The 24242-nt window shown below is 55.4% G+C and overlaps 2 protein-coding genes across 2 annotated transcripts; one reads left to right on the top strand and one right to left on the bottom strand.

The window, feature by feature from the left end:
* The first annotated feature begins 8 nt into the window (after window positions 1-8).
* Window positions 9-4339, top strand: SSR3 (signal sequence receptor subunit 3). The gene is made up of 5 exons (XM_062582503.1): window positions 9-197; window positions 967-1093; window positions 1885-1983; window positions 2949-3080; window positions 3817-4339. Exons 1-5 carry the CDS (start codon window positions 59-61, stop codon window positions 3881-3883), a joined length of 564 nt encoding a protein of 187 aa, XP_062438487.1. The 5' UTR covers window positions 9-58; the 3' UTR covers window positions 3884-4339.
* A 3041-nt stretch (window positions 4340-7380) lies between these two features.
* KCNAB1 (potassium voltage-gated channel subfamily A regulatory beta subunit 1) lies at window positions 7381-23199 on the bottom strand. Its single transcript, XM_062582854.1, has 14 exons — window positions 22978-23199; window positions 18200-18243; window positions 18015-18052; window positions 17052-17131; window positions 16894-16938; window positions 16724-16768; window positions 16190-16233; window positions 15216-15302; window positions 13876-13961; window positions 12406-12526; window positions 12206-12300; window positions 10685-10805; window positions 9602-9690; window positions 7381-8862 (listed from the first exon to the last, which is right to left on the bottom strand). Exons 1-14 carry the CDS (start codon window positions 23196-23198, stop codon window positions 8773-8775), a joined length of 1206 nt encoding a protein of 401 aa, XP_062438838.1. The 5' UTR covers window position 23199; the 3' UTR covers window positions 7381-8772.
* Between the last annotated feature and the right edge of the window lie 1043 nt (window positions 23200-24242).

Raw genomic sequence — 24242 nt, 5'->3', positions numbered from 1 at the left:
CCGGAAGCAGTCGCCCCCCCCCTTCCCCCGCGCAGTGCTGACGGGGCCGCGTCTCGCCATGGCTCCCAAGGGCGGCCCCGGCGGGCGGCAGCAGTCCGAGGAGGACTTGCTCCTGCAGGACTTCAGCCGCAACCTCTCGGCCAAGTCCTCCGCCCTCTTCTTCGGCAACGCCTTCATCGTCTCCGCCATCCCCATCTGTGAGCGGCGGGGCCCCGAGGGCGGGCGACAGGCCTTGGGGGGCAGGGAGGAGCCTCCGAGGGGGGTGGTGGCAGCCTGTGAGGGGGACCGGGGGGTGCTTCCCCCCCCAAGACAGGTGGGGAGCCCCTGAGGCGAGCAGCAGCCCCCACAGCCCGGAAACAGGGCGCCTTCCGGCTCCTCGCCCGTTGCCGGTGGTTGGACGCCCCTCCAGGAGCACTGGCGACGTGGCGGACAGCAGCACAGAGGCCTCGACGGCAGCCCGCGGTGTCTGGGCTGCTCTGGGCCTTGCTGGCCTTGAGCTGGAGCCGTGCAGAGTTAGGCTGGCCGTCTCTGTACCGTGTGAGATCCAGCTTTGAAGTTGGCGCTGCTGGGGGTAGGGGATTGGGTGGTGGTTCTGTGATGTGTGAAGACGGATGAGCTGCAGACTAAACACCAATGTGCCAATGTCAAATCTCTGTACAGTCAACTGGCAGGTTTTATGCCATGCTGTTTTGGTGCTTCTGAGTTGAATTTCAGATAATCTCAGAAAACCCACATAAACCAAAAGGATTGCAGATTTTTCTTTCTCAAGGCATTTTGTAATGCAGTTCGGAGTCACTCAGATGACTTTGCAGGAGCTGGCTTTGGTCCAGCAGAGCTGGTGATGATGAATTAGAGCTAATAAGCTAAGCTAATTAGTTAGCTGATTAGAGCTAAGGGTTCCTGTAGAGACATTTTGCTTGAAGAGAGAAATCACTCTTCATGTCTTTTTTTGTCTTTTCTTTTAAGGGCTTTATTGGAGGATATGGCATATGGATCTTGTTCAGTCCGCAGTCCTGTATAGCGTAATGACCCTCATCAGTACCTATCTAGTAGCTTTTGCATATAAGAATGTCAAGTTTGTCCTCAAACACAAGTAAGTTTGCTGACTTTTGAAGTATGACTTAATTATTAAAGAAGCTGATGAAAACAGTATTTACAGAATTTTTTAATGAGTAAAAATAATATAATGAAGAACTACTTTGTCCTGCATTTTGCTGTGTTTTGATATTCCATTGTATTAGTTCCTGAATTGCTTCAACTCAAGACAAAATAATGAAGTGCAAACTTTGAAATTGTAGTGGGAGAGTTACGAGTCAAATGTTAAACAATCAGCTTTGCTTCTTGCGCACGCTTCTCTTGAAAGACCTTCACAACAGTTTAAGAAGCAGCACAATTAAAAATTGAACCTCCTGCTTTTGAAACAGTCTCTCCAGCAAGATAAATGGTTGCTAATACGAAAATGTTTGTGCTCAGCATGGACCGAGCAATTACTGACTTTTCTTAAAACTTGCTTATTGCCTTGAGATTGTTAAATTCAAAGTCAGAGGCCAGGACAGGGGGGAGGGCATTTTGATGAGAAATTGAGAGACTTCTTTGTTTGTTACAGTATCTCTTTTATAGTTGGTTTCTGTCATCTTTCTTGTGGTTACAGAATCAATTAGTCTTCTCAATTAGGAGTACAACAAAATAGCAAAACCACCCATATTTTCTTTGGCTATTGCCAGAAACTACATTTGACTATGTTTTTAGTAATTTGACTATTACTTACTCTCCTCTGGAAAATCTGTTCAATATCTTGGCTGATTTATTCTTCACTATAAATACAACTTGCTATAATCCATATAATTCATTTTTTAACGTTAACATAAGTGGTGCTTCTTACAGAGTAGCACAGAAAAGAGAAGATGCTGTTTCCAAAGAAGTTACTCGCAAGCTTTCTGAGGCAGACAACAGGAAGATGTCTCGTAAGGAGAAGGATGAAAGGTAATCCTCTGTTTCCTTCTTTCTTTCTTTTGCTTGTAATATCGCCAAGTATCTTCAAGCTGTAGATGGGATTCTAGAGACTGTCTGTTCGTCTGTTTTATGTATATATTCCAGTAAGAGGAAGCTGTGCTATCAGCTCTTTGTTCATCTATAAAGCTTTTTTGAGGTGAGTTATCAATGAAATATCACAGACTTTGAAACTTTTATCAGTAAGGGCTCATAAGGCAACCACTCTGTCCTTGAACTGCAAAGCAAAACACCTTTTCATACAGGCCTTTTAATAACTATCTGAAGAGTAGCATCATGGCTGTCATTAGAAATAAGAAAAGTTCCTTTTCTTAAGGACAGGCTAGTTCAGGGGTTTCCAAAGTTTGTAATGTATTTTGTGTAGCAGAGTACAAGTTCCTTCACAAGAGCATTTCCATATACTGCCAGGCTGTATTTGCTAGTCAGTATTTGTCACTCTGAATGGTTGCAACTAGCAAAATTGGATATGCAAAATTCCAATGTAATAGGTCTTATATTAATATATCCAAGTTAGTCCTGATGATATCAGGAAGCACTTACTGTCTAGTAGAGTAAAAAGGGGGCATTTAATCTAATACTAAGAATTGAACCGTTAGCTGTTTGGAAAAAAAGCCCCTTTAAGTGCCAGGCTATCTAACAGATACGAAGTCATAAAAAGAAGTGTTATTTATAGATTGCTAAGTTTGATGTGCATGATGGTAAAACAAACACAAGACAGTTACATATGTAAGTGCATAGTATATATAAGGTTTTATCTTTAACTAATGAGCTATTAGTTCTTACTGTGCCCTGTCTTTTAGAAGTGGACTATTACAAGAGCAGCAATATGTAGTTTATTACAGTTTATCAGGTGTCAGTCTCTTCATAATGCTGTGTGTGTGTGTCAGGCCACATATTTACTTACAAATGTGTGAAATAATGTCTCTACTGGTACACAGAATTCTGTGGAAGAAAAATGAAGTTGCAGATTATGAAGCAACAACTTTTTCCATCTTTTACAACAATACCCTCTTTCTGGTCTTGGTCATCATTGCTTCATTCTTTGTGTTGAAGAACTTCAACCCAACTGTGTATCCTTTATGAGTGCACTTGAAACAACTAGAATCCTATTTCTATTCGTTATCATTTGCAGCTGTGTTTGTAATCTGGGTTGTGAGATTAAGATTACTCTTTAGAGATGTGCGGGTAGCGCCTCCACTTGGAAACACTTGAACATACAAATGGAGAGTACCAAAAAACTCTCTGGCTCACACAAATGATTTGTTATCATCTGACACTAGATGTTTTAAGGGTATCACCTGGACAATCTACAGAAATTCTTGTGGTGCTGCCATTTCAGATGCAATGGTTTGTGCAATAAGGACGCAGTTTACAGTCATACGGAAACGTTGTGTTAGGGTTACTTGACACATGCTGTTACTTTACAGAATTGTTTAGTTTCAGGAAGTTCATAAGTAAAACTATCTTTTACTTAAGTAAATACATACTGCCAATAAGTGCTGCATACGTTAATGAAAGATCTGCTGTATTTAACATTTATAATATCTTTTAAATGAACAAACTAAACTTTATAAGTATTTTAATTTTAAATTTAAGTATACTTGTAAATTCAGCATCTTGCTATAGCTTGAAATACAGCCTAGAATCAAGGCTATGGTGTTGCAATGCCTATTTTAAAACTCCGACAAAGGATAACAGTTTCAATGCCTTTTTTTGTTTAGCAAATATCCTTTGCTAAAAGTTTTGTGCAAAAGAAAGTTGGTTGTGGTACCTTAAAAGTTTATATCCTTAACCTTTTCCCTACAGAAACTATATTCTTTCTATAAGCGCTTCATCGGGACTAATTGCCCTGCTATCTACAGGATCCAAGTAGACAAAAAAAAAAAAAAAAAAAAAAACAGCAGTTAATTTCTGTGGGAGGGTTCAGTTTCCTTACAAAAGTTTAAGGGTGGAAGCGGACTACTTTTTTTATAATGTGACTGCTTGAGGGTTTCAGGGGAGAGCATTTGAAAAGAAAATGAGTGAACTATATTTACTTTTGGTATCTTTACAAGGTATTATTCAATAATTGAATGAATCAGATTTGTTACTTAGCAGAGAAAGAAGGCGGCATGTGAGCAGTTACCAAGCATAACTTGTACGAAGCACTTCATAGGTGTGTTGGTACTGCATATTACGCAGTGGCACGGAACAGCCGTGCTCAGAACTGTTAACAGAATTTGGTGACTGTTACAGGAGCCGAACTCACTGATCATAAAAAGTGACAATCCGCCGTTTATCATTGTAACTTGAAAGGTTTTAATAAAAAGGAGGCTTTTTTGTCAATTAATTCTTTGTATTTCCATTCTGAATTTCTGGAAATGGAGATTTTCTTGGGCAGGCTGCATGTGTTGGTTTGTCACGTCGAAAGAGGGGTATCATCTCAAGTCAGTGTATGTACTATTTTCCTAGGAAGACTCTTCATTCTTAAACAGCTTTGAGCCGTGGACAGAACCAAAGCAGTGTCCTGGGAAAATGGTTTGGAATTGGTTTGAATGTAGTGGTTTTGTTTTTCATTTTGCTTTTTTTCATGCTATCAGTGAAACAGATGATCCACATTGTAAGTGATTAAATTGTACTAGTATTAATGTAGTGTATTATAAAAGTTACTGATATTGCCATTACAGACATAGTATCCTCAACAAGAAAGAGCGAGCCTATAATCAGATTTGAAGTAAGAATTACTGTGCTAATCTGTATACTCTAATAAGATTCATCTTCATGTAAAATGTAGTAAAACAAAGAATCAGCAGGTTGCAGTCTTAAAGTGCCCTGGCTTTAAGTATCTTGCTTGGCTTGGCTTCAAGTATGCTTAGCTTGTAAACTTTCCCATTACAAATTGAAATAATGTTTTACTGTTCTAGGTAGTCAGGTAACTTTTCAGCTTGATTAGTTTCCTAGTCTGACTTGTATCACTGGTGTGTTCTAGGGCTATTACACAAGAGGCACAAATGAGAGCTGGATTCAAATGATTTGTGACCTCAGCAGGAAAGGCAAAGAAATGTATTTCTGATACTTTTTTTGAAGTGTTCCATATCCATGTGAATTTCAAGTGTTCTGTTTCAATAATGCTATTAAAAAAAAATTTTCTTACTAAGCTAATGCTGAGGGCAGAAGAGTAATACTTGAGACATTAAAATATCCATATTTGTCAGCATTTGCAAAAGCCTGATCAAGAATTTTCCACTGTTCTTGATGTTAATCCCAAACTGCAGTCAGCAGCAAGCTAATTCTGACAAATCCAACCACAGCAGTGTCAAAAAATAGCACCTACATTTTCCAGTGCCTGTGGACTATTACATATTTCTCTCTTCAGCATCTTTTTGGAATTGTGATTGAGATTTTTTTTTTCCCTCCAGTCTTCAATTCCACTGTGTAATTTGCTTTAATTTTTTTCCCAGTAAAGATAATACTACTGATTTGTTTGTAGTCGTGAAAATTCCATTGGTTCTGGTACACTTTAGAGCTGTCAGTGAAAATTACTTTTCTATTTAGTCACTTAACACTCTGAATTATCTTGATTATTTTCCCTCAATATAGGTGGATTTTTCTTTATTATTCCTGCTTATTAGCTATTAAAAGGATATTTGCATATTACTGCTGCTTGCCTTGCATAATTGTATTTCCCTTGGCCTATCCCTTATTACACAGGATATTTTATGTGTGTGTATATATATATATATATATATACACACATATATATATACATACATATACATGTATTTTTTTCTTTTAATCAGTTAGGATTTTTAAAGTCCTCAATAAAAAATTCATTACTGCAGAAGTTAGACTGTAGTATATAGGACAGTATGAACTTAAATATGGCACTAAATATAAATATTTAGCATGTATAAAACAATTCTAACATACATTTATAAAATCATAATCAAACATAATGCCAGATTCACCATTCTGTAAGCAACTGGACTTGAAGGTTGCTGTTTTGCTTGTCATTGTTGACTTTTTTTTTCCCTCTCATAACTTCTACCAAAACTATACAGTAATTAATTCAGACACATAATAGACAATGCTGATGTTCTTTTTACTTGTCAGTGTTTGTAGAGATGAAGACTAGCTGCAGGTATTTTTCAGGAAACCTGTCATCTAGAGAAAAGTAAATTGAAGCAGCCCTTTCTTCTGCTATTACTGTCAGTTCACCGAGTCTTTTATTAACAGCTTTTCATCTTTCTTTTTTCTTTTTTTTTTTTTTTTTTTTTTTTTTTTTTTTTATAAGCAGTCCCTGAGGCCTGAAGCATATTATGTGCCAGAATTTTTTGGAGAGAAAATGTTGCAGAATTGGCAGCCTGAGACAAAAGGATTTTTTGTTGTTTGTTTTTAAAACAAAAGGCAAATCTATTCTGTGGACTTCTTCAAAAAAACTGTGATATTTTGTAATACTCACTACCAGATGCACCCAGCTTCATATGTGTGACACTGAAAGTTAGCCTAAAGCTAGGTTAATGCCTGGCATCCCGTTGTCCTCTGATGGAGTCTGAGAACAAGCTGACTTTTAGCTTTTTCAATGAGTAAGAGACAATGCCATCTCCTTTTTAGTAAAAAAAAATAAATAAAATAATAAATAAATAAATAAAAGAAAAAAAGGGGGAGTTTACTATATTTGTAATAATACACTGTTGGATTCCCATTTAGATGAGGAAGAAGAAAAGAGAACACTAAGTTGTATCCCCAGAGGTGAAAAAGGGAACAAGTCTGTTACTGGGAAAATAATTCCCTCAGTAACTGTATGAAGCCAAAGCCCATGTCTTGCTCATAAAGGTGACTTTTTTAAAAAAACACTTAAATAGTAAATTTTCATCCAGAAAATACACAGTAAGTATTGCAGTAAGATATGTGGCCCACAGCAGAGAAAATAATTGATACCTAGGAGGTGACAAGCACTTCAGTGGATGTCTCCAGCTCTGCTCCAGTGACTAACCAGCCCAGGGTCATTTTGGGAGGCGCTGACTGCTGAAGTGTAGTAGGATTTCCATGAATTATAATGGGAATGTCCTCAAGACGTTATTTGCAGGCAAAAGTATTATTTATGATTGGTGTGACTCTTAGTAGTCTAACTTTTAAAGTACCTTCTCCGAGATGTGCAGCACATGGCAAAATCAGCCCTGCAGTCAACAGCTCTGTTCCGTATTTGTGGGCAGACGTCATCTTCCCTTGTCCTAAACGGGTACAGTTAAAGATTAGCGTTTTTGCTGTGGAATGCTATGAGTTCGTTTTCAGCGTAATTCACACTACAATGGCACCGTACTTTTTAACCAGTGCGCTTCCTTTTCATAAACAGTATTACTATTAGTAATATGTCTCTTAAGTATAAAATCAGATGCACAAAATGCTTTTATTGTGTCCAAGCAGAAGTCAAAGTCAGATTGCAGTTCCTGATATACAGCAACTAAGTTCATTTACACATACCATAGCTCATTGAATTAAATACAGGAAAAGAAAAAAACAAATCAAGTATCTGTCTGTGTGGCACCAAAGTGCTGTGCACACTTTGCAGATACCATGAAGTTAAGGGAAATAGAATACAAGGGTCCTACAAATACTGTACATAATCGTACCCTTCAGGAAGTATGATTATTCAATACAAGTGTGATATATGTACTGAAATCATAGGTGCATTTTACAAAGCAAAGTCATGGTAAAAATATAATGTGGTTCTTAAAATGGGCAAATTAATGTTGACCATCAACTCCTTAGAGGGATGAAACGCTCACCAAAAACCTCCTACTCATTTAAAATGTATCTTAAAAATACTACGCATTTACTCACGCCTGATTCCAGAACAAGTTAAAGCGAAATGTAGCCCTCCACCAAAATACATACCTGATTGTTCTGGTATTTTTCAGCAGCTTTATATAATACATGTTTAAAAGTAGCTATATCCTTAAAAGCTCATGAATATTGGAACTTGCAATAATTATGTCTACAAGCAGGCAAAAGTAGAGGCAGACTTCCGTAAATTGCAAAAAACAGTATCTTATGGATTCATTGGTTTAAAATCTGCGTAGAACTAGAATTCTGCAAACAGCAGTTGTTTTCATTAACCTGCTAGGTTCAGGCTCTTACTCTGCTCTTCGGACTTGTACTCAGAAGTACTTCTTAGGAGCACTCCACGTCTGAAATAATCAGTATAGTTAGGAGTTGAGCTATAGGATTTCTAACTAATTTTCTGACTTAAGTCCCTTATTCAATTACAAACTAAATCTAAAGCCTGTATTCAGCATAAAAAAAAAAAAATGGTAAATTTGAACTTGCTCGTTCTATCTGTTAATCTAACTGAAGAAACTATAGTTGGAATTTCCCATATGTGGATTTATTAAAACCTTAAGTTGTATCTGGCTTTATTCATTGAAAAAATATATCTGTACATCCTTCTTAAATTACCAAGTACCTAAAGGTTATAAATTATTTTTTGCTTTACATGTTTTTCACAGCACAAGCATGAGGTGCTAAGAGTAAAGTAAAAACTGATGATTTCAGTTGAAGGTAAGAAAATACGAGATCATTCTCAGTTGTAAGAGAGATCAACTGTGCTTTTAAATTCCACTGCAGATTGGTAGCAACAGCACACATCTCGAAGGATCCAGTAACAGTAGACACCGAGCAGCAAGCTGCTGAATGATTCTCATGACCGGATATTAATTCAGTACTGTACTACGCGTACAGAGCACTATTAAACCATGCAGTCCAGGTAAGTCATGCATTGCATTATGATCTGTAGTCCTTCTTGCTGTAGGGCTTATTTCCCAGAATATTATCTATTTCATTTACAATATGTGATGTCATCTTTGGAAGAACCTAGGAGTAGAAGAAAACCCATGTTTAATTGAGCTTCCATTAAAAATAGTCACCGGATTTTCCAAATTTAAATCTAGATTTATCAAATAATGTCCCCTCTGTTTTCTGTGTGGGGAGATAGGTGTGACAAATATTTGTCTAGTGTCTTTTTCCTCTAAGGGAAAATGATTGTAGTACCTTGTGAAGAATCACTGAACTGCTCCCAAACTCTATATACAATGCCCGAAGTTACTCAACTGCGCTGCGAAGGAAGCCGGGGAAGGAACGTCGGAGGAAACTTACTTGTGAAAAGCGGCAGAGAAAGTTAAAGCCAGTGCACGTGAGATGGGACCTGTGGTTTTTTAGGGACCATGGTTGAAGACATAGCACAGAATATATCGTAAGATGTCCTGGGATCTGGTCATTTGCTTTTTCAAGTCAGCTTTTGATCAGTATTAGAGCAACACGTTAAGCCTGCCACTGCCACCCCCTCGTTGCTGAATATGGGTGCAACTCGCACAGTGGGCCGGCAGTCGTGGAGAAGTGCAGTCGGCTTGCCTAGCTGATGTGACTAACCCGAAGCGTAACAGGCCTGACACGAAATAGATACCAAACCTTTATGAGGAGCGTGAGGGCACTAGTTTCAAGGTATTCTAATGGCACCTTGAAATAACTCCAAAGAGAATAAAGCAGTAGCTAAAATACCAACACTTAAATTTAATTACCAGTGCTTCGATTTGTAGCCTCTGTTGGTACTTGCCTGTATGGCTCCAAGGTTCTCGATCAGCTGCTCCGGGTTGGAAGAGCCCAACAGGACAGAGCTGACCCCCTCGTTTCGCAGGCACCAGGCTGGGGGTAAAGTTACGAGAGGGTCAGGGGCACAGGGCTCCCTACAGCACCCTAGTACAGATGCTTGCCCTGAAAACTGCAAACATTGCAGACTTCAAAACAAGAGGAAAACAACTCCTTTTTGGACACCTTCCAAAGGTTTTGAACCTTTTCATCCGTAGCACCCCCCCACACACACACAAAAAAATTGTGTATAGATGCAGAGAGCCCTGCAGAGTACACGTAATGCTGCTGACAGGGACTTGCTATTTTTCATGTTTTTTCACAGACTCCTTTTATGAGGTCCGAGGACTGGTAGACTGTAGGTTGAAAGCAATTACTACAGAAAAACATGTCTATAAAGGAATTCTTTTTCTAATATTTGTCAAAGTTTCTCTCTCTATTTGAAAATAGCAACACTTTCGGAAGCTGTCAGTTTTCAGGTCACTTGAGTCATTTCTAATCCTATTAAACAGGATAATTATGTGTCATGTTGATACTTCCCTTTTCCATTTTTAAATATGCTCTTTCTTCTAGTTCTCACAGACTGAAAATTAGTAACGCTTGATTCACCGCATCTGCATCATTCACCATTTAATGTCCTTTCCTCCTTGGTCTGCCTCCTCGATCATCTAGCTCAGGGCTGCTCAGTCTGGGGAAGGCATGCCCCTAGTACTCCTCGCCTAAACTCTTTAGGGGTATGGCCTTCCTTTCCGGATGGGATGAGCAGGAAGGAAAGCAATAGTCCTGGTGGGAATGTACCACGGATTTAGTAGGGAAAGCAATTAGTAAAGATACTGGTGCTTAAATGATTCGCCCACCAGCGGAGGAGCTATACCTTTACTAGTGCGAACAAGATTTGGGTTGCGCTGGTCTTTCAGCGACCCAGAAGGCTCAGAGGTGTCGTCTCCATTTCACAGTATTTCCCTTCTCACGGCCAAGGGGCGCTGAACCGCGCGTTGCTGATGGAAGCAGAGAGGCGCAGTGAAAATCGCAACGTCCTCGTGTGACTTACCGACGGCAAGCTGAGGTAGTGTGCACCCGAGCCGCTCCGCAATGGGGCAGAGGTCTTTCAGCTTCACTTGCTGCTTTCTTCCTTCTTCGCTTACGATTTTTTCTTTTAACCACTGGTAGCACTAGAGAGCAATTACCATGCAAGCAACTGTTAGTGATAATCTTCCAAAATGGAAACTCTAGGGCAATTATTACCATCTCTTAAAAAAAACCCAAATAAACAACAAAACAAAAACAAAAAACAACAACAACAAAAAAAAAAACATATCCAACCCAGGAGTTACTTGAGCCTGAGTAACACAATGATTTGCTGCCTGAAGTAATTATGACAGGGAAAAATACGTCGTCTTTAAGATACTCCATCTGTATTTGTTTGGCATATGCACCTGAAGGACTCATACTAAAATCTGAAACTTCACCAGTTTTACTATCAGATCACTGGATCCAATTCCAGAATGGAGGGAAAAAAAAAAGAAATATTAGTTATCTCACTGACTGAAAAAAAAAATTGTTAGAGAACGTCTGATCTGGTTCAAGATTTACAATTACAAATTCAAGATTAGGAAATTGAAAGAAGCCAAAATTCCTGTTCTCCAGCTCCAAACCTGACTCTGATTCATTCTCATCCGTGTAACCTGGAGCCCTCTGAAATGCCACCTTCTTAGCTAGTTTATGGCTGGCTTCTTTTGCAAAAAGGAGGGGGAGAGAAGGAATTCAATACCGCGTTTGCGACCTCTGTGAGAAGCCAGGGCAGCCTGCCTCCTTCCTTGCAGCTGATTTGCTGAGATTTTTAAGTGGGCGTTTTCCTTCGCTAAGATTTAAATCCAGTTATTAAAACGACAAGCGATGCAGAAGGAGCCTAATTTATGCAAGCTGTTAGAAGCAAGCGGGCCTGATCCGGCGCCCGCAAGCGGCACTTGAATCCTGCTCCGCGTCGTCCGCAGGCTCCTCTGCTGCCCGTTAACGCCAACCGCTGCGAGGACGGGCGCGCCGAGGCGCCCGGGCCGGGGACCCTCGCCGCGCAGCGCCGCGCAGCGCCGCGCACCGCCGCCGGCTCAGCCCGCAGCTGCGCCCGCGCGCGTGGCCGGCCCGGCGCTGCCCGGGCGCTGCGAACGCGGCAGCTTCGCGCGGCGGGAGAGACGCGGGCAGCTGCGAGCTCCCGCCGGGACGGGAACGACAAGGCGGGGGGGGGGGGTTTCTCTTTTTCCTGCCACGCACACGGGTGATATTGGAGGCCGGGGCCGGGCGGCAGCCGCGGCGCGCTGCGGGAGAGCCGGACCCTCCCAGCGGGGCTGGGCTCCCCGAGCGCGGGACGCCCTCGCAGCCGCGGCCCGCGCCGGGAGACGGGTGGGTGGAGAAGCCGATGGCTGCGGCGGTATTGCTGCTCCCCGCGGGCGCCTTGGGCCACGCTCGGTGGCCACGGCGCGCTCCCCCGGCGCCGCGGAGCCGGAGCGTCCCGGTGACCCCGGCTCGGCGCCCAGGCACCGGCCTGGCGGCAGGCGCTTCCCGCGGGGGCAGGTACCTTCAGCGCGGCCCGCGAGCTCTCGGGGACCCCGTTCCCGTATTTCCCTGAGATGATGCCGCAGGCGAGCGGAGACCACGTCATCGCGCCGACCCCTGCGGGGAAGCAGAAGAGGCCGCGTGGCAGCCACGCCAGGACTTGGGGCGGGGGCAGCGCTCGCAGCCGCGGGCACCGGCGCCGCTTCCCGGCCCGCGCCTCACCGATCTTGTGATACAGCTCCGGCAGCTGGACCTCGACCTTCTCCCGCTGGAAGAGGTGGTACTCGGCCTGCTCGCACACCGGCGGGATCATGTTGAACTGCCTGGCCACCGAGTACGCTTCCTGCGGGGAGGCGAGCAGGAGGCGCCGCGTTGGCCGGGTCTCCTCCGGCGGCGCTCCTCGAGGGGCCCCACGCGTGGCCCGGCTGCACAGAGCACCCGCTGCACGGAGCGCCCGCTGCACGGAGCCCCGGCTGCTCCCGCTGCACAGAGCCCTGGCTGCACGGAGCACCCGCTGCACGGAGCCCCGGCTGCTCCTGCTGCATGGAGCCATGGCTGCACGGAGCGCCCACCGCACGGAGCCCCGGCTGCTCCTGCTGCACAGAGCCCTGGCTGCACGGAGCACCCGCTGCACGGAGCCCCGGCTGCTCCTGCTGCAAGGAGCCATGGCTGCACGGAGCGCCCACCGCACGGAGCCCTGGCTGCTCCCGCTGCATGGAGCCATGGCTGCACGGAGCGCCCACCGCACGGAGCCCCGGCTGCTCCTGCTGCACAGAGCCCTGGCTGCACGGAGCACCCGCTGCACGGAGCCCCGGCTGCTCCTGCTGCAAGGAGCCATGGCTGCACGGAGCGCCCACCGCACGGAGCCCTGGCTGCTCCCGCTGCATGGAGCCATGGCTGCACGGAGCGCCCACCGCACGGAGCCCCGGCTGCTCCTGCTGCACAGAGCCCTGGCTGCACGGAGCACCCGCTGCACGGAGCCCCGGCTGCTCCTGCTGCAAGGAGCCATGGCTGCACGGAGCGCCCACCGCACGGAGCCCCGGCTGCTCCTGCTGCATGGAGCCATGGCTGCACGGAGCGCCCACCGCACGGAGCCCCGGCTGCTCCTGCTGCACAGAGCCCTGGCTGCACGGAGCACCCGCTGCACGGAGCCCCGGCTGCTCCCGCTGCACGGAGCCATGGCTGCACGGAGCGCCCACCGCACGGAGCCCTGGCTGCTCCCGCTGCATGGAGCCCTGGCTGCACGGAGCACCCGCTGCACGGAGCCCCGGCTGCTCCCGCTGCACGGAGCACCCGCCGCACGGAGCCCTGGCTGCACGCAGCATCCCCCGCACGGAGCCCCGGCTGCTCCCGCTGCACAGAGCCCTGGCTGCACGGAGCACCCGCTGCACGGAGCCCCGGCTGCTCCCGCTGCATGGAGCCCTGGCTGCACGGAGCACCCGCTGCACGGAGCCCCGGCTGCTCCCGCTGCACAGAGCCCTGGCTGCACGGAGCACCCGCTGCACGGAGCCCCGGCTGCTCCCGCTGCATGGAGCCCTGGCTGCACGGAGCACCCGCTGCACGGAGCCCCGGCTGCTCCCGCTGCACGGAGCGCCCGCCGCACGGAGCCCTGGCTGCACGGAGCGCCCGCCGCATGGAGCCCCAGCTGCTCCGGGTGCACAGCGTGCCGTGCTCGCCGGCTGCTCGGCTCACCATGATCTCCATGGCGCTCCAGCGTGACGTCCCCCAGTACATCGCCATGCCCTGGTTTATCACGTGTGTCATTGCGCGCACAATTTCTAAAGAAAAGACAAAAAAAGGAGGACAGAAAAGCCTGAGCACTCCGCCGAGGCCGGTTCTCGGCCCGCACCGGCCGGCCAGTGTGCGGCGAGCCTCTCGCCTTGCGCCCCGCTGCCGCCATGCGGCACGCACGGAGGGGCACCGGGAGCGCCCGGCCTGACCCTGCACTCCTTCGGCCACTGCTCTTCCCACCGCTGGCTCACGAGATTTAAATTTAACATCCAAGGGCAGCACAGATGAAAAATAAAACGAAACTTATGGCATTAAAGAAAAAAAAAAGAAGAAAATAAAAACCAAAAAACAGCCCAGAGGCTGGATTACAGCAGCAATCTTGGCTCCCAGATTTGCTCCGGTGGCAGCGACAAGCGGCTTGCCGGCGCGGCATCCCCGTTCGCGCTCCTCAGGGGACGCCGAGGGAGGCGGCAGCGGCCCTGCGCTGGGCTCCCTCGAGCTCTTCGTAGCCTTTAGGATTAAAAGTTCCATGTCCTGGGAAATGGTGTCCTGGAATTTTGGCCTGGCAACCCCCTCCCCACACCTTCCCCGACGAACAGCGGCCAAATGCTAGAGAACGGACGTCAATGCAGAGTGCACGTGTGCGGGCACGCGCGCCCGCAGGGTTCCGCGCCCGCAGGGTTCCAGGCCTGCAGGGTTCCGCACCCGCAGGGTTCCAGGCGTGCTGGTTCCGTGCCCGCAGGGTTCCGCGCCCGCAGGGTTCCGCGCCCGCAGGGTTCCGCGCCCGCAGGGTTCCAGGCGTGCTGGTTCCGCGCCCGCAGGGTTCCGCGCCCGCAGGGTTCCAGGCCCGCAGGCAGCGTGCGTCTGCCTCGCCCCGCTTGCCCGCTGGCCGGCAGAGCTGAGACAGCCCCGTGAGAAGGGGCTGTGGTCGTTTCTAAAACTAAACCAAGATTTCAGACGCCGGAGACCAGCCTCCGGCAGCACAGGGATAATTTCACGCCGGGATGCCAAAGTGCATCTGCTAATGCGGCTTTTTTTCTTATACCTTCTGGAAAGGCTAAGCCGAGCTGGAGGAACCAAATCTTGATGGGAGGGGAAAAACAAAAAAGTTGCTCTAGGATAGCAGGGAAGGGCTCACGCGGCGCCGGCGCTGCAGAGCAAGGGGGGACGCGCGGAGCGAGTTTCCCTCAAGACGGCCGCGTCCCTTCCGCGGGGCGGCCGGGCGCGCGCGGCGGCGCTCGCCACGCAGCACCGCTCCTCGTCTGGCAGCCGCGCGCGGCCTTCCCCCCGGCGCCACTGACCTTCCATGGGGGTGTTGCTGTCCGGGCGGTTCGCAAAGACCACGTCCACGTACTCCAGCTGCAGCCTCTGCAGGGAGGCCTTCAGCCCTGCGAAGGGCAAAGCGAGAGGAAAACCCGCCGTGGCGCGGTGCAGCACGGCACGGCGCGGTGCAGGACGGTGCAGCGCCCGGCACAGTGTGGTGCAGCACGGCACGGTGCAGCACGGCACGGCGCGGTGCAGGACGGTGCAGCGCCCGGCACGGTGTGGTGCAGCACAGCATGGCGCGGTGCAGCACGGTGCAGCGCCCAGCACGGCGCAGTGCAGGACAGTGCAGCGCCCGGCACAGTGCGGCACGGCACAGCACGGTGCAGCATGGCACGGCGCGGTGCAGCGCCCAGCACAGTGTGGTGCAGCACAGCACGGCGCAGGACGGCACCCGGCACGGCCCCAGCGCAGAGCCAGGGCTGCGCGCGATGCCCCGGCAGCAGCTTTCCCACGAAATCTCCTGGGAACAGAGCGCTCTGCTGAATGCTCACGAAGAACGAGCCAAAACAGAGCAGCTGGAAGATGTTCGCTGAATTTGGGCATGAAAAATGCAGTCGGTTTTGCCAAGTGTTTCTATGGAAATGTTTGGAACGTTTCTGCGGAAAACAGCTAACATCGGCATTTGCATTATTTGCTACATTTTCTATGACGTTATGTCAGCTGCTGCCAGGATTTTTCCTGTAATTTCTGGAAATGCCACGGGGACAGAAGGAACTGGCAAGCGGGTGCTCGCGGAGCCTGGGAAGCGGCCGCGGCGACGCCGACGCCGACGCGGCGCTCGCTCTCGCCGAAGCGCAGCGCAGCGCTGCAGCGGCCGGGGGCTGCGGCGTAGACCGCGGCGGGCGCTAACCGCCTCCGATTTGTACCACGCCGCCAGAACCACCATTCTGCAGCGCTGCGGTTGCGCGAGGAGGGCGTCGCTCCGGCGGGCCGCGCCGGCGCCACGTACCTTCGATGATGTGCTTGCGCGAGAGGCCTCTCTCCGTCTCGGCCCTGCAGGGGAAGGGCGAGGGGCAGCGGCGGCGGCGGCGGGCGCCGCGGGGGCCCGCGCGTCCGCCTGCCCGACCAAAGGGTGTGCCGGCGCCTTATTTATGTTATTTATATATTCTATATATATTAATTATATATTCATATATATTCATATATATTAAATATATATTTATATATTATTTGTGTATATATATATTTATATATATATTCCCAGGCTCTGCTGGAGAAGCGGAAAGCGATGCCGCATCGCTCAGCTTTGAAACTGCATAAATAACTTTGTTCTGGTGCAAAATAATAATAATAAACCCGAAAAGCCGCCCTCGCCCCGACCCCCGGCTGTGGGGACAGGATGGGCGCTGGTTTGGAGGCAAAGCCGGTGAAAGCCGCGCAGAACCGAGCGAGCGGCTCCGGCGGCGGGGGCAGCCGGGAGGGTTTCCCGGCGGGGACCCGCGTGGGCGCCCGGGGCGAGCGGGGACGCGAGCGGGAAACGTACTTTCCGCCCCAGAACAGCTTCGTTGTGATGACCAGGCTGGACCTCCTGCGGAAGGGGAAAGGAGCAGCGTCTGCCTCCGCCCCGGCGGCCCGGCCGGCCCCGCGCCGGCCCGGCTCGGCTCGGCCCGGCCCGGCCCGGCTCGGAGGGCCGCGGCCCCGCGCCGGCCCTACCTCCAGCCCTTCTTCCGGAGGATGTTTCCCAGGATCACCTCCGCCCTGCGCACAAGGAGAGAGGAGGACGGGGAGGGAGCGCCGCGGGGCCCGCCGAGGCGGCCGCTCGCCTCCCGCGCCCGCCTCGCCGCGACGGCCTCGCCGGGCCCCGCACTCACTTGCCGGCCGCGTACACCTCGGCCGTGTCGAAGAGGTTCACGCCGCTCTCGTAGGCGATGGTCACCAGCTGCTCGGCGACCTGCGAGAACCGGGCACGGGAGAGGTGGCGGCTGCCTGGAGGGGCGGCCAGCCCGAACCCGAACCCGAGCCCGAACCTGAACCCGAACCTGAGCCCCAGCCCCAGCCCCAGCCCCAGCCCAAACCCGAGCCCCAGCCCCAGCGGGCTCCGAGCCCCAGCCCCAGCCCCAGCAGGCTCTGAGCCCCAGCCCCAGCCCCAGCCCGAACCCGAGCCCCAGCCCCAGCGGGCTCCGGCCCCCCAGAGCCACCGCTCACTCCTCAGCTCCGACTCTGCCCACCCGCCACCCTCGCGCCGGGCGTGAACAGGGTGCAGAGGCAGTCTCAAATACATTAACTGCTGCCTTAGTCAGTGCACATTCCTTTCCTTTTCTCCCCTGAAAGGACATAAATTATACCCCAGAGGCACCAGGCCAGAAGAGATTCACATCTTATAAAGGTCTGGTTAGAAATGGAAAGCGGCAGGAGCACCCAGAACACCCCCCCCCCCCCCCCCCCCCCCCCATCCCACCCTCCCCCCAGACCTGGGTGGGGTTTTTCCCTTAAATCGTTCGAAGAAGGGCTCACAGCTGCAGAGGAGCCCTCCGCCCCCCGGGGGGGGGAGCAGGCAAAGGCGGGGGCCGGGGGGCCCAGAGCCTGCTGCGAGCCCCGCCGGGGCGGCAGCCCCGCTCACCGGCAGCCCCCCGCTTGCTAACGCGACTTTAACAGTGCTACGGAAACCGCCTGGCAGCGCTGCGCAGAAGGCTATTCCCACGCTGCGATCGAGCGCGCTCTCTTTTTTTTTCCCCCTTTTTGGCCACCTGGGAGGCTTTTCCGTCATCCTGGGGCTGCGTGCGCCGAGGGAGCCCACGGCTGCAGCTGCTCCCGCGCCGGCGCCGGGCGCTTACCTCGTCGGAGATCTGCCCTCCGAAGGTGACCCACGTCCCTGGAGAGAGCGAGACGGGGTGAGGGCGCCGCGGGCTCCCCGCCGCGGGCTCCCCGCCGCGGGCTCCCCGCCACGGGCTCCCCGCGCGCCCGGCCCCCGGCTGCTCCCTCGCGGCTCCCGGAGCTGCCCCGCGGCGCGGCCACTCACCGAGGCCCAGGCACGAAACCCGCAGCCCGGATTTCCCGAGGTTTCTGGAATAAAAGGGAGCAATTAGAAATGAGGCATAAAGCGTGTAAAAAAATAATAATAAAAAAAAACCTGTAAGAATGTAAAAGCAATTTTTTAGAAAATTTGCAGCCGCTCTCGGCAGCATCTGGGCAGCGTCTCGCCTCCGGGGCCTCCCCCGGCCCCGCGCTGCAGCCTCCACCAAAGCACCCGCTCGCGCGGCTGCTCGCCCCCAGCTCGGCCGTGGCGGGAGCGCGAGGCGCCCCGACGCCACCGCCGACGGCCGCCGCCGAGCCGCGGCTGCGCCCGAGCCAGCTCTCGGCCACACGGAGGCCAAACCCGGGGCCGGTCCCTCCAGCTCCCACCGCGGGGCGGTCGCTGCACTTCCTGCCACTCCGAGCTATCTGCAGCAGAAGCGGAAACGACGGAAACCCCCCAAAACGGGACTCAGCAGGACGAAGAAGCCCCCCCGCGGGGCTGGCTCTGCAGCGGCACCCGGGCGGCGCGCGGGGCCGAGCGCTGCAGGCCGACCCGCCGCCGCCGCCTGCCCCCGAGGCTCCGGCACGACGTGCGGAAGCGGCTTTCTGCCCACGCCACAAACCCCTAAAAATAGATTTTCTTTCTTTTTTTTTTTTTTCCCTCCCTTCGGGAGGAAGACGCAGACGGGCCCCGAGGAGCAGGGACAGGGCCCCGAGCCGCCGGCGCTTGCCTCGCGGAGCAACTCCCCCCGCCGAGCCCTTCGCCGGCGCCCGGGGCGGCCTCGGCCTCGGCGGCTTCCAACGGCCAGGGAGCGCCGAAACCCGGGGCAGCGCGAGCCCGCGGCCGAGGCGGCGAGCCGGGCCCCGCGCCGCACCGCGCCGCCGCCTCCGGCGCGGGAGCTCCGGGCGCTCCTGCAAAAAGCCGCTGATCAGGACCCGGCCCCCGCTCCGGAGGCCGTCCGCGGAGCGGCCGCTGCGGCCCGATCGCGCCGAGGCCGCCTTGCAAGCAGGGAAAAGGCTGCTTAAGAAAAGGTTTCGCTCCTGCAGCCAACAGCTCCTTAGTCACCGTCGCAGCCGATTCGCAAGGTGAAGCTGGTGCCTGTGCTCCGCGGGTGGGCGAGATCACTCCCGGGCAGCGTCACTGCAGCAGCGCGGGGTTTCGGCTCGCCCAGGAGCGGCCCCGTGGCGCCGGACCCGGCGCCCCCGTGCCGGCTGCCGCGGGGAATGGGGCTGCGGGCGTGGGAAACGGTGTGGGAAACAGTGCGGGAAACAGCACAGGAAACGGTGTGGGAAACGGCGCTGCTGGCATGGGAAACAGTGCAGGAAACGGTGTGGGAAACGGCGCTGCGGGCGTGGGAAACGGTGCAGGAAACAGTGCAGGAAACGGCACTGCAGGCGTGGGGAACGACACGGGAAACAGCGCGGGAGATGGCGTGGGAAACAGCACTGTGGGTGTGGGAAACGGTGTGGGAAACGGCGCTGCGAGTGTGGGAAATGGCGCAGGAAATGGCACTCTGGGTGTGGGAAACGGTGCAGGAAATTGTGTGGGAAACAGCATGGGAAACAGCACTGCGGGTATGGGAAACAGCGTGGGAAATGGCACGGGAAACAGTGCTGCTGGCATGGGAAACAGCGCTGTGGGTGTGGGAAATGGTGTGGGAAGCAGCACAAGAAACAGTGCTGCCAGCATAGGAAATAACGTGGAAAACGGCACTGCAGGTGTGGGAAACGGCGTGGGAAAGCGCTGCGGGAGTGGGAACTGGTGGTGGGGAGCAGGCGGGCACCAGGTGCGACCGCTGCGCCCCGTGTTTTCTCCTGACCACATGGGAAATCCTAAAAAAAATCACGTTTCTGTTGCTCCGTGGCTCGGGATTCGGGTGCTGCCTGGGACCGCTTCCGTCGCAGGAGCACGTGGACGCAGCCTGGCGGGGGGCGCCGCGGCAGGGCCCCCGGGCGCTGAGCCCCCCGGGCGCTGAGCCCCCCGGGCGCTGGGCCCCCCGGGCGCTGAGCCCCCCGGGCGCTGGGCCCCCCGACGCTGAGCCCCCCGGCGCTGAGCCCCCCGGCCGCTCCGACGGCCCCTCGCCGAGCCCTGTGAGAAGCACCAAGCCAGGGACCGGGTTGCTGCTCCCACCGCAGATCAGTAACTTGCCTGAAATAGCAAAAAATTTCTCAAGACTTGGTTCTCGCCCACCGCAGGAAAATCAGACCAAGTAGGAAAAAACCCCAACACACAGCCAGGAGCCCCGGAACCGCCCGGGCGCCGGGGAGGCCTGTTCGGAGCAGAGCCCGCGAACGCGCCGCCTGCGCCGCCGCGCTGCTCCCCCGCCGCGGCGCCGGCTGCGGCGCGAGGCCGGGCGCGGGGCGACGCCGGGGCGCGGGGGAGGCCGGGGTGAGGCTGGGCTGCAGGGCGAGCCCGGGGCGCGGGGGGAGCCCGGGGCGCGGGGCGAGACTGGAGCAGGGGGCGAGGCCGGGCCGGCCCGGGGAGGACGCTGCGCCGCCGCGGCCCGGCCTCGGCGCTGCTCTGCCCGCCGACGAGCCGGGGACAGAGCCGGCGCTAGCCCGGCGCGGCACCTTGGAAGCTGCGTGTTCGCGCCCGTACGCGTACTTTTCAGCCCCCTCGTCTTGTTTCCTTGTCACCGAGACTCAGCTCCGCGGGCGCGTCGCACGGCTGCTGCCCACCGCCGCGCGGCTCCGGACAGGCCAGAGCCAGGGCGGCCGAGCAGCATTCCCGGGAGAGCTGCACCATTCCCGGGAGAGCCACGCCATTCCCGGGAGAGCTGCACCATTCCTGGGAGCCATGCCATTCCCGGGAGAGCTGTGCCATTCCCGGGAGAGCTGCACCATTCCTGGGAGCCATGCCATTCCCGGGAGAGCCACGCCATTCCCAGGAGCTGTGCCATTCCCAGGAGAGCCACGCCATTCCCGGGAGAGCCACGCCATTCCCAGGAGCTGTGCCATTCCCAGGAGAGCCACGCCATTCCCGGGAGAGCCACGCCATTCCGGGGAGAGGCTGCTGGCGCCTGCAGCACCCTGGAAACCCTCTTCCGCAGGGTGGGATCCTGCGCTTGCCAGGATGATGCCAGAACGGATAAAATTGGTGGCAAAGGTGGGAAGAAGCCGTCCTGCAGCGGGGCAGGAAGCAGCATGCCACCAGCTCCGGCACCGGCACCGCCACCAGCTCCGGCACTGGCACCGGCTCCGGCACCGCCACCAGCTCCGGCACCGCCACCAGCTCTGGCACCGGCACCGCCACCAGCTCCGGCACTGGCACCGGCTCTGGCACCGCCACCGGCTCCGGCACCGCCACCAGCTCCGGCACCGCCACCAGCTCTGGCACCGGCACCGCCACCAGCTCCGGCACTGGCACCGGCTCTGGCACCGCCACCGGCTCCGGCACCGCCACCAGCTCCGGCACCGCCACCGCCACCGGCTCTGGCACTGGCACCGCCACCGGCTCCGGCACTGCCACCAGCTCTGGCTCTGGCACCCGCTCCGGCACCGCCACCAGCTCCGGCTCCGGCTCCGGCCCGGCCGGGGACCGACTTTGGCTGAGGGCGGAGCGGAGCCGAGCGCCCGGCAGCGCCGCGCGCCCCGCACTCCCCCAGGTCCCTTCGGGAAAAGGGACGGAGGGAAGAAAGGAAAAGTCGCCGTTTCTGAAGCTTTCAGGGGGAAACCAGCGTTGCTTAGAAACGCCCCCGTCGCCGCCGAAGCCCGCGGCACTGCGCGCCCATGGGCGCGGGAAGGGGGCAAAGCGGCAGCCTGCCCGGCCCGGCGAGGCCGGCCGGCCCGGCAGCGGGAGCGGAGCGGAGAGCGCGGCCCGCCCGCGCCCCAGGGACGCTCCCTCCGCGATTCCCCGGGCGGAGGGGGAAGCGCGCTCGGGGCCTCGCCGGCTCGGGCAGACCGCGGCGAGGGCGCAGCCGCCCGGGGAGCGGCGGCAGCGGAGCGGCGAGCGCTTCTGCGAAGCTCAGACCACGAGCCCGGGAATCCGGCCCGCTTCGGAGAGCCGCCGAAACGACGTGCTCGGAAACGTGCCCAGAGGCACCGCTCTTCCTCCTCCTCCTCCTCCTCCTCCTCCCGCTCCTCTTCCTCCTCCTCCTTCCCCTGCTCTTCCTCCCCCTCCTCCTCCTCCTCCTCCTCCAGCCCGCCGGCGCTCGGGGGCTGGAAAGCGTTGGGTTAACGCTGCCGCTCAGCGCCTTACGCTTGCTGCACCCACGAATTATGTTCGCTCGCGGCTATCTGCTTCGGAAGCCGAGCGGGGGGCGCAGCCGGCCGGAGCCCTGCCGGGGCGCCGGAGCCCGCGGGAAGCCCTGCCGCCGGCTGCCCGGCCCCGGGAGCAGCGCGCTCCCCTTCCCCGAGCGAGGCCCCCAGCTCCGCGAGACGCGCCGGCCTCTTGGCAAGCAGCGCAGGAATTCGGCCCGGCTTCACCCGAACCGGGGTCCGAGCCCCATCCGGGCCGGGCACTCGGGCGCAGCGCCGGCGCCTGCACGACCCGCTGCCCCGCTGCCGGTGCCTTCTGCCCAGCGCCGCTCGCGCGCGTTACGCCCGGCGCCGCTGCAAACCCACCTACCACCCCCACCGCCCCGGCTTAGAGCCTGTGCAGGCAAACGCCTCTCGCGTGAAACATGCACGCCTGCAAAAACCCTAATGCCGGGTGCCGTTCGGCTACGCGCAGCTCTAAGCATCTGCTAAAAACCCGCAAGGATCTTTGCCCGTAAAACGGGAGCCACGCGGAAGGGCGGCTGCCCGGGCGCGCGGGGCTCGGCGGGGCTGCCGCGACCCTACCTGTACTTCATGCCAGTCTGCTTCGCGGTGGACTCCTTGAGGGAGATGTGGTGCTGCGGGGTGAAGGTGCCCAGGCTGCGGGCGATGATGGCCACGGTCCGGAACTTGGCGCGGGCGGCGCTCACCGCGCCGGCGCCGGCGGCGGGCTGCTTGCCGGCGAGCCGCTCATCCCCATTGCGACCCTTCAGGCTGTGCTCCGTGCAGGCGATGGACACTTGCATCGCGGCCGGCTAGCGCCCCGAGCGCGCCCCGAGCCCGCCGAGGGCGGCCCGCCGCCCAGGCGCCGGCCCTGTGCCGTCAGCGGCGCGCCGGCATGGTTAACGGCGAGCTTGCTTCTGCCCCGCTGCCCTGCTCGAGCGGCGCGGGCACGCTGCGCCCCGCGACCCCGGCACCGGCACGTGGGGCGGCCGATGCACGGCGAGCAAGTGGACGATGCACGGCGAGCGAGCAGATGATGCACGGCGAGCGAACGGCTGATGCACAGCAGGCAAGCGGCTGATGCACGGCAAGTGGCGGGGCGGGCTGCACGCTCAGCGTGGGGCGGGCTGCGTGCTCAGCAGTGGGGCGGGCTGCACGCTCGGCGTGGGGCGGGCTGCACGCTCGGCACAGGGTGGGCTGCACGCTCGGCAGCGGGGCGGGCTGCACACTCAGCACAGGATGGGCTGCGCCGTCAGCAGTGGGGCGGGCTGCACGCTCGGCGTGGGGCGGGCTGCACTGTCGGCAGTGGGGCGGGCTGCACGCTCAGCACAGGGTGGGCTGCACGCTCGGCGTGGGGCGGGCTGCACGCTCAGCACAGGGTGGGCTGTGTGCTTGGCAGTGGGGGGGCTGCGCCGTCGGCAGTGGGGCGGGCTGGCGGCCGGCGCCCGCCGCCGCAGCGGCTCCGCTTTGTGCTCGGCGGGGCCGGGCGCTTGGGCAGCTGCCGCGTGCAGAAGCAGCCGCCGGCGCCGCGCGGCACCCGGCGCTGCGCTCCCAGTGAGCTGCCGCTGCCCTGGGCCGACTCCGATAAAAGGGGACTAAGGCGGGGAAGGGGGCGGCGGAGGGCGGCGGGCTGCGGCGGCGCCGGGGTAACCGCCCGGCGGGGCCGGGAAGGCAGGCGCAGCCGCGCGTGTGCGCGCACGCATCTGCGCATCGCTCTACACGCGGGTGTGCACGGGTGCAGACCGGCACGCGCGCTCCCACCGCGCTGCGCTCCCACCGCGTTGCACACACACCACATTGCACTCACACCGCGCTGCACTCACACCACGCTGCACACACACCGTGTT

The sequence above is a fragment of the Rhea pennata genome, chromosome 9 (genome assembly GCF_028389875.1).
Source record: "Rhea pennata isolate bPtePen1 chromosome 9, bPtePen1.pri, whole genome shotgun sequence".
Classification (NCBI taxonomy): Eukaryota; Metazoa; Chordata; class Aves; order Rheiformes; family Rheidae; genus Rhea; species Rhea pennata.
The sequence above is the reverse complement of the archived record's forward strand: the minus strand, read 5'-3'. Positions and strand labels throughout refer to the sequence as shown.

Bases quoted from the DNA above. Each gene is read 5' to 3' on its own strand.
- SSR3 (XM_062582503.1), top strand. From the start codon at position 59: ATGGCTCCCAAGGGCGGCCCCGGCGGGCGGCAGCAGTCCGAGGAGGAC. The intron at 198-966 runs GTGAGCGGCGGG...TTTTCTTTTAAG, and splicing joins CGTCTCCGCCATCCCCATCT to GGCTTTATTGGAGGATATGG. The intron at 1,094-1,884 runs GTAAGTTTGCTG...TGCTTCTTACAG, and splicing joins AAGTTTGTCCTCAAACACAA to AGTAGCACAGAAAAGAGAAG.
- KCNAB1 (XM_062582854.1), bottom strand. From the start codon at position 23,198: ATGCAAGTGTCCATCGCCTGCACGGAGCACAGCCTGAAGGGTCGCAAT. The intron at 16,234-16,723 runs GTACGTTTCCCG...CTTCCCCTGCAG, and splicing joins AAGCTGTTCTGGGGCGGAAA to GGCCGAGACGGAGAGAGGCC. The intron at 15,303-16,189 runs GTACGTGGCGCC...TGCCCTTCGCAG, and splicing joins GCGCAAGCACATCATCGAAG to GGCTGAAGGCCTCCCTGCAG.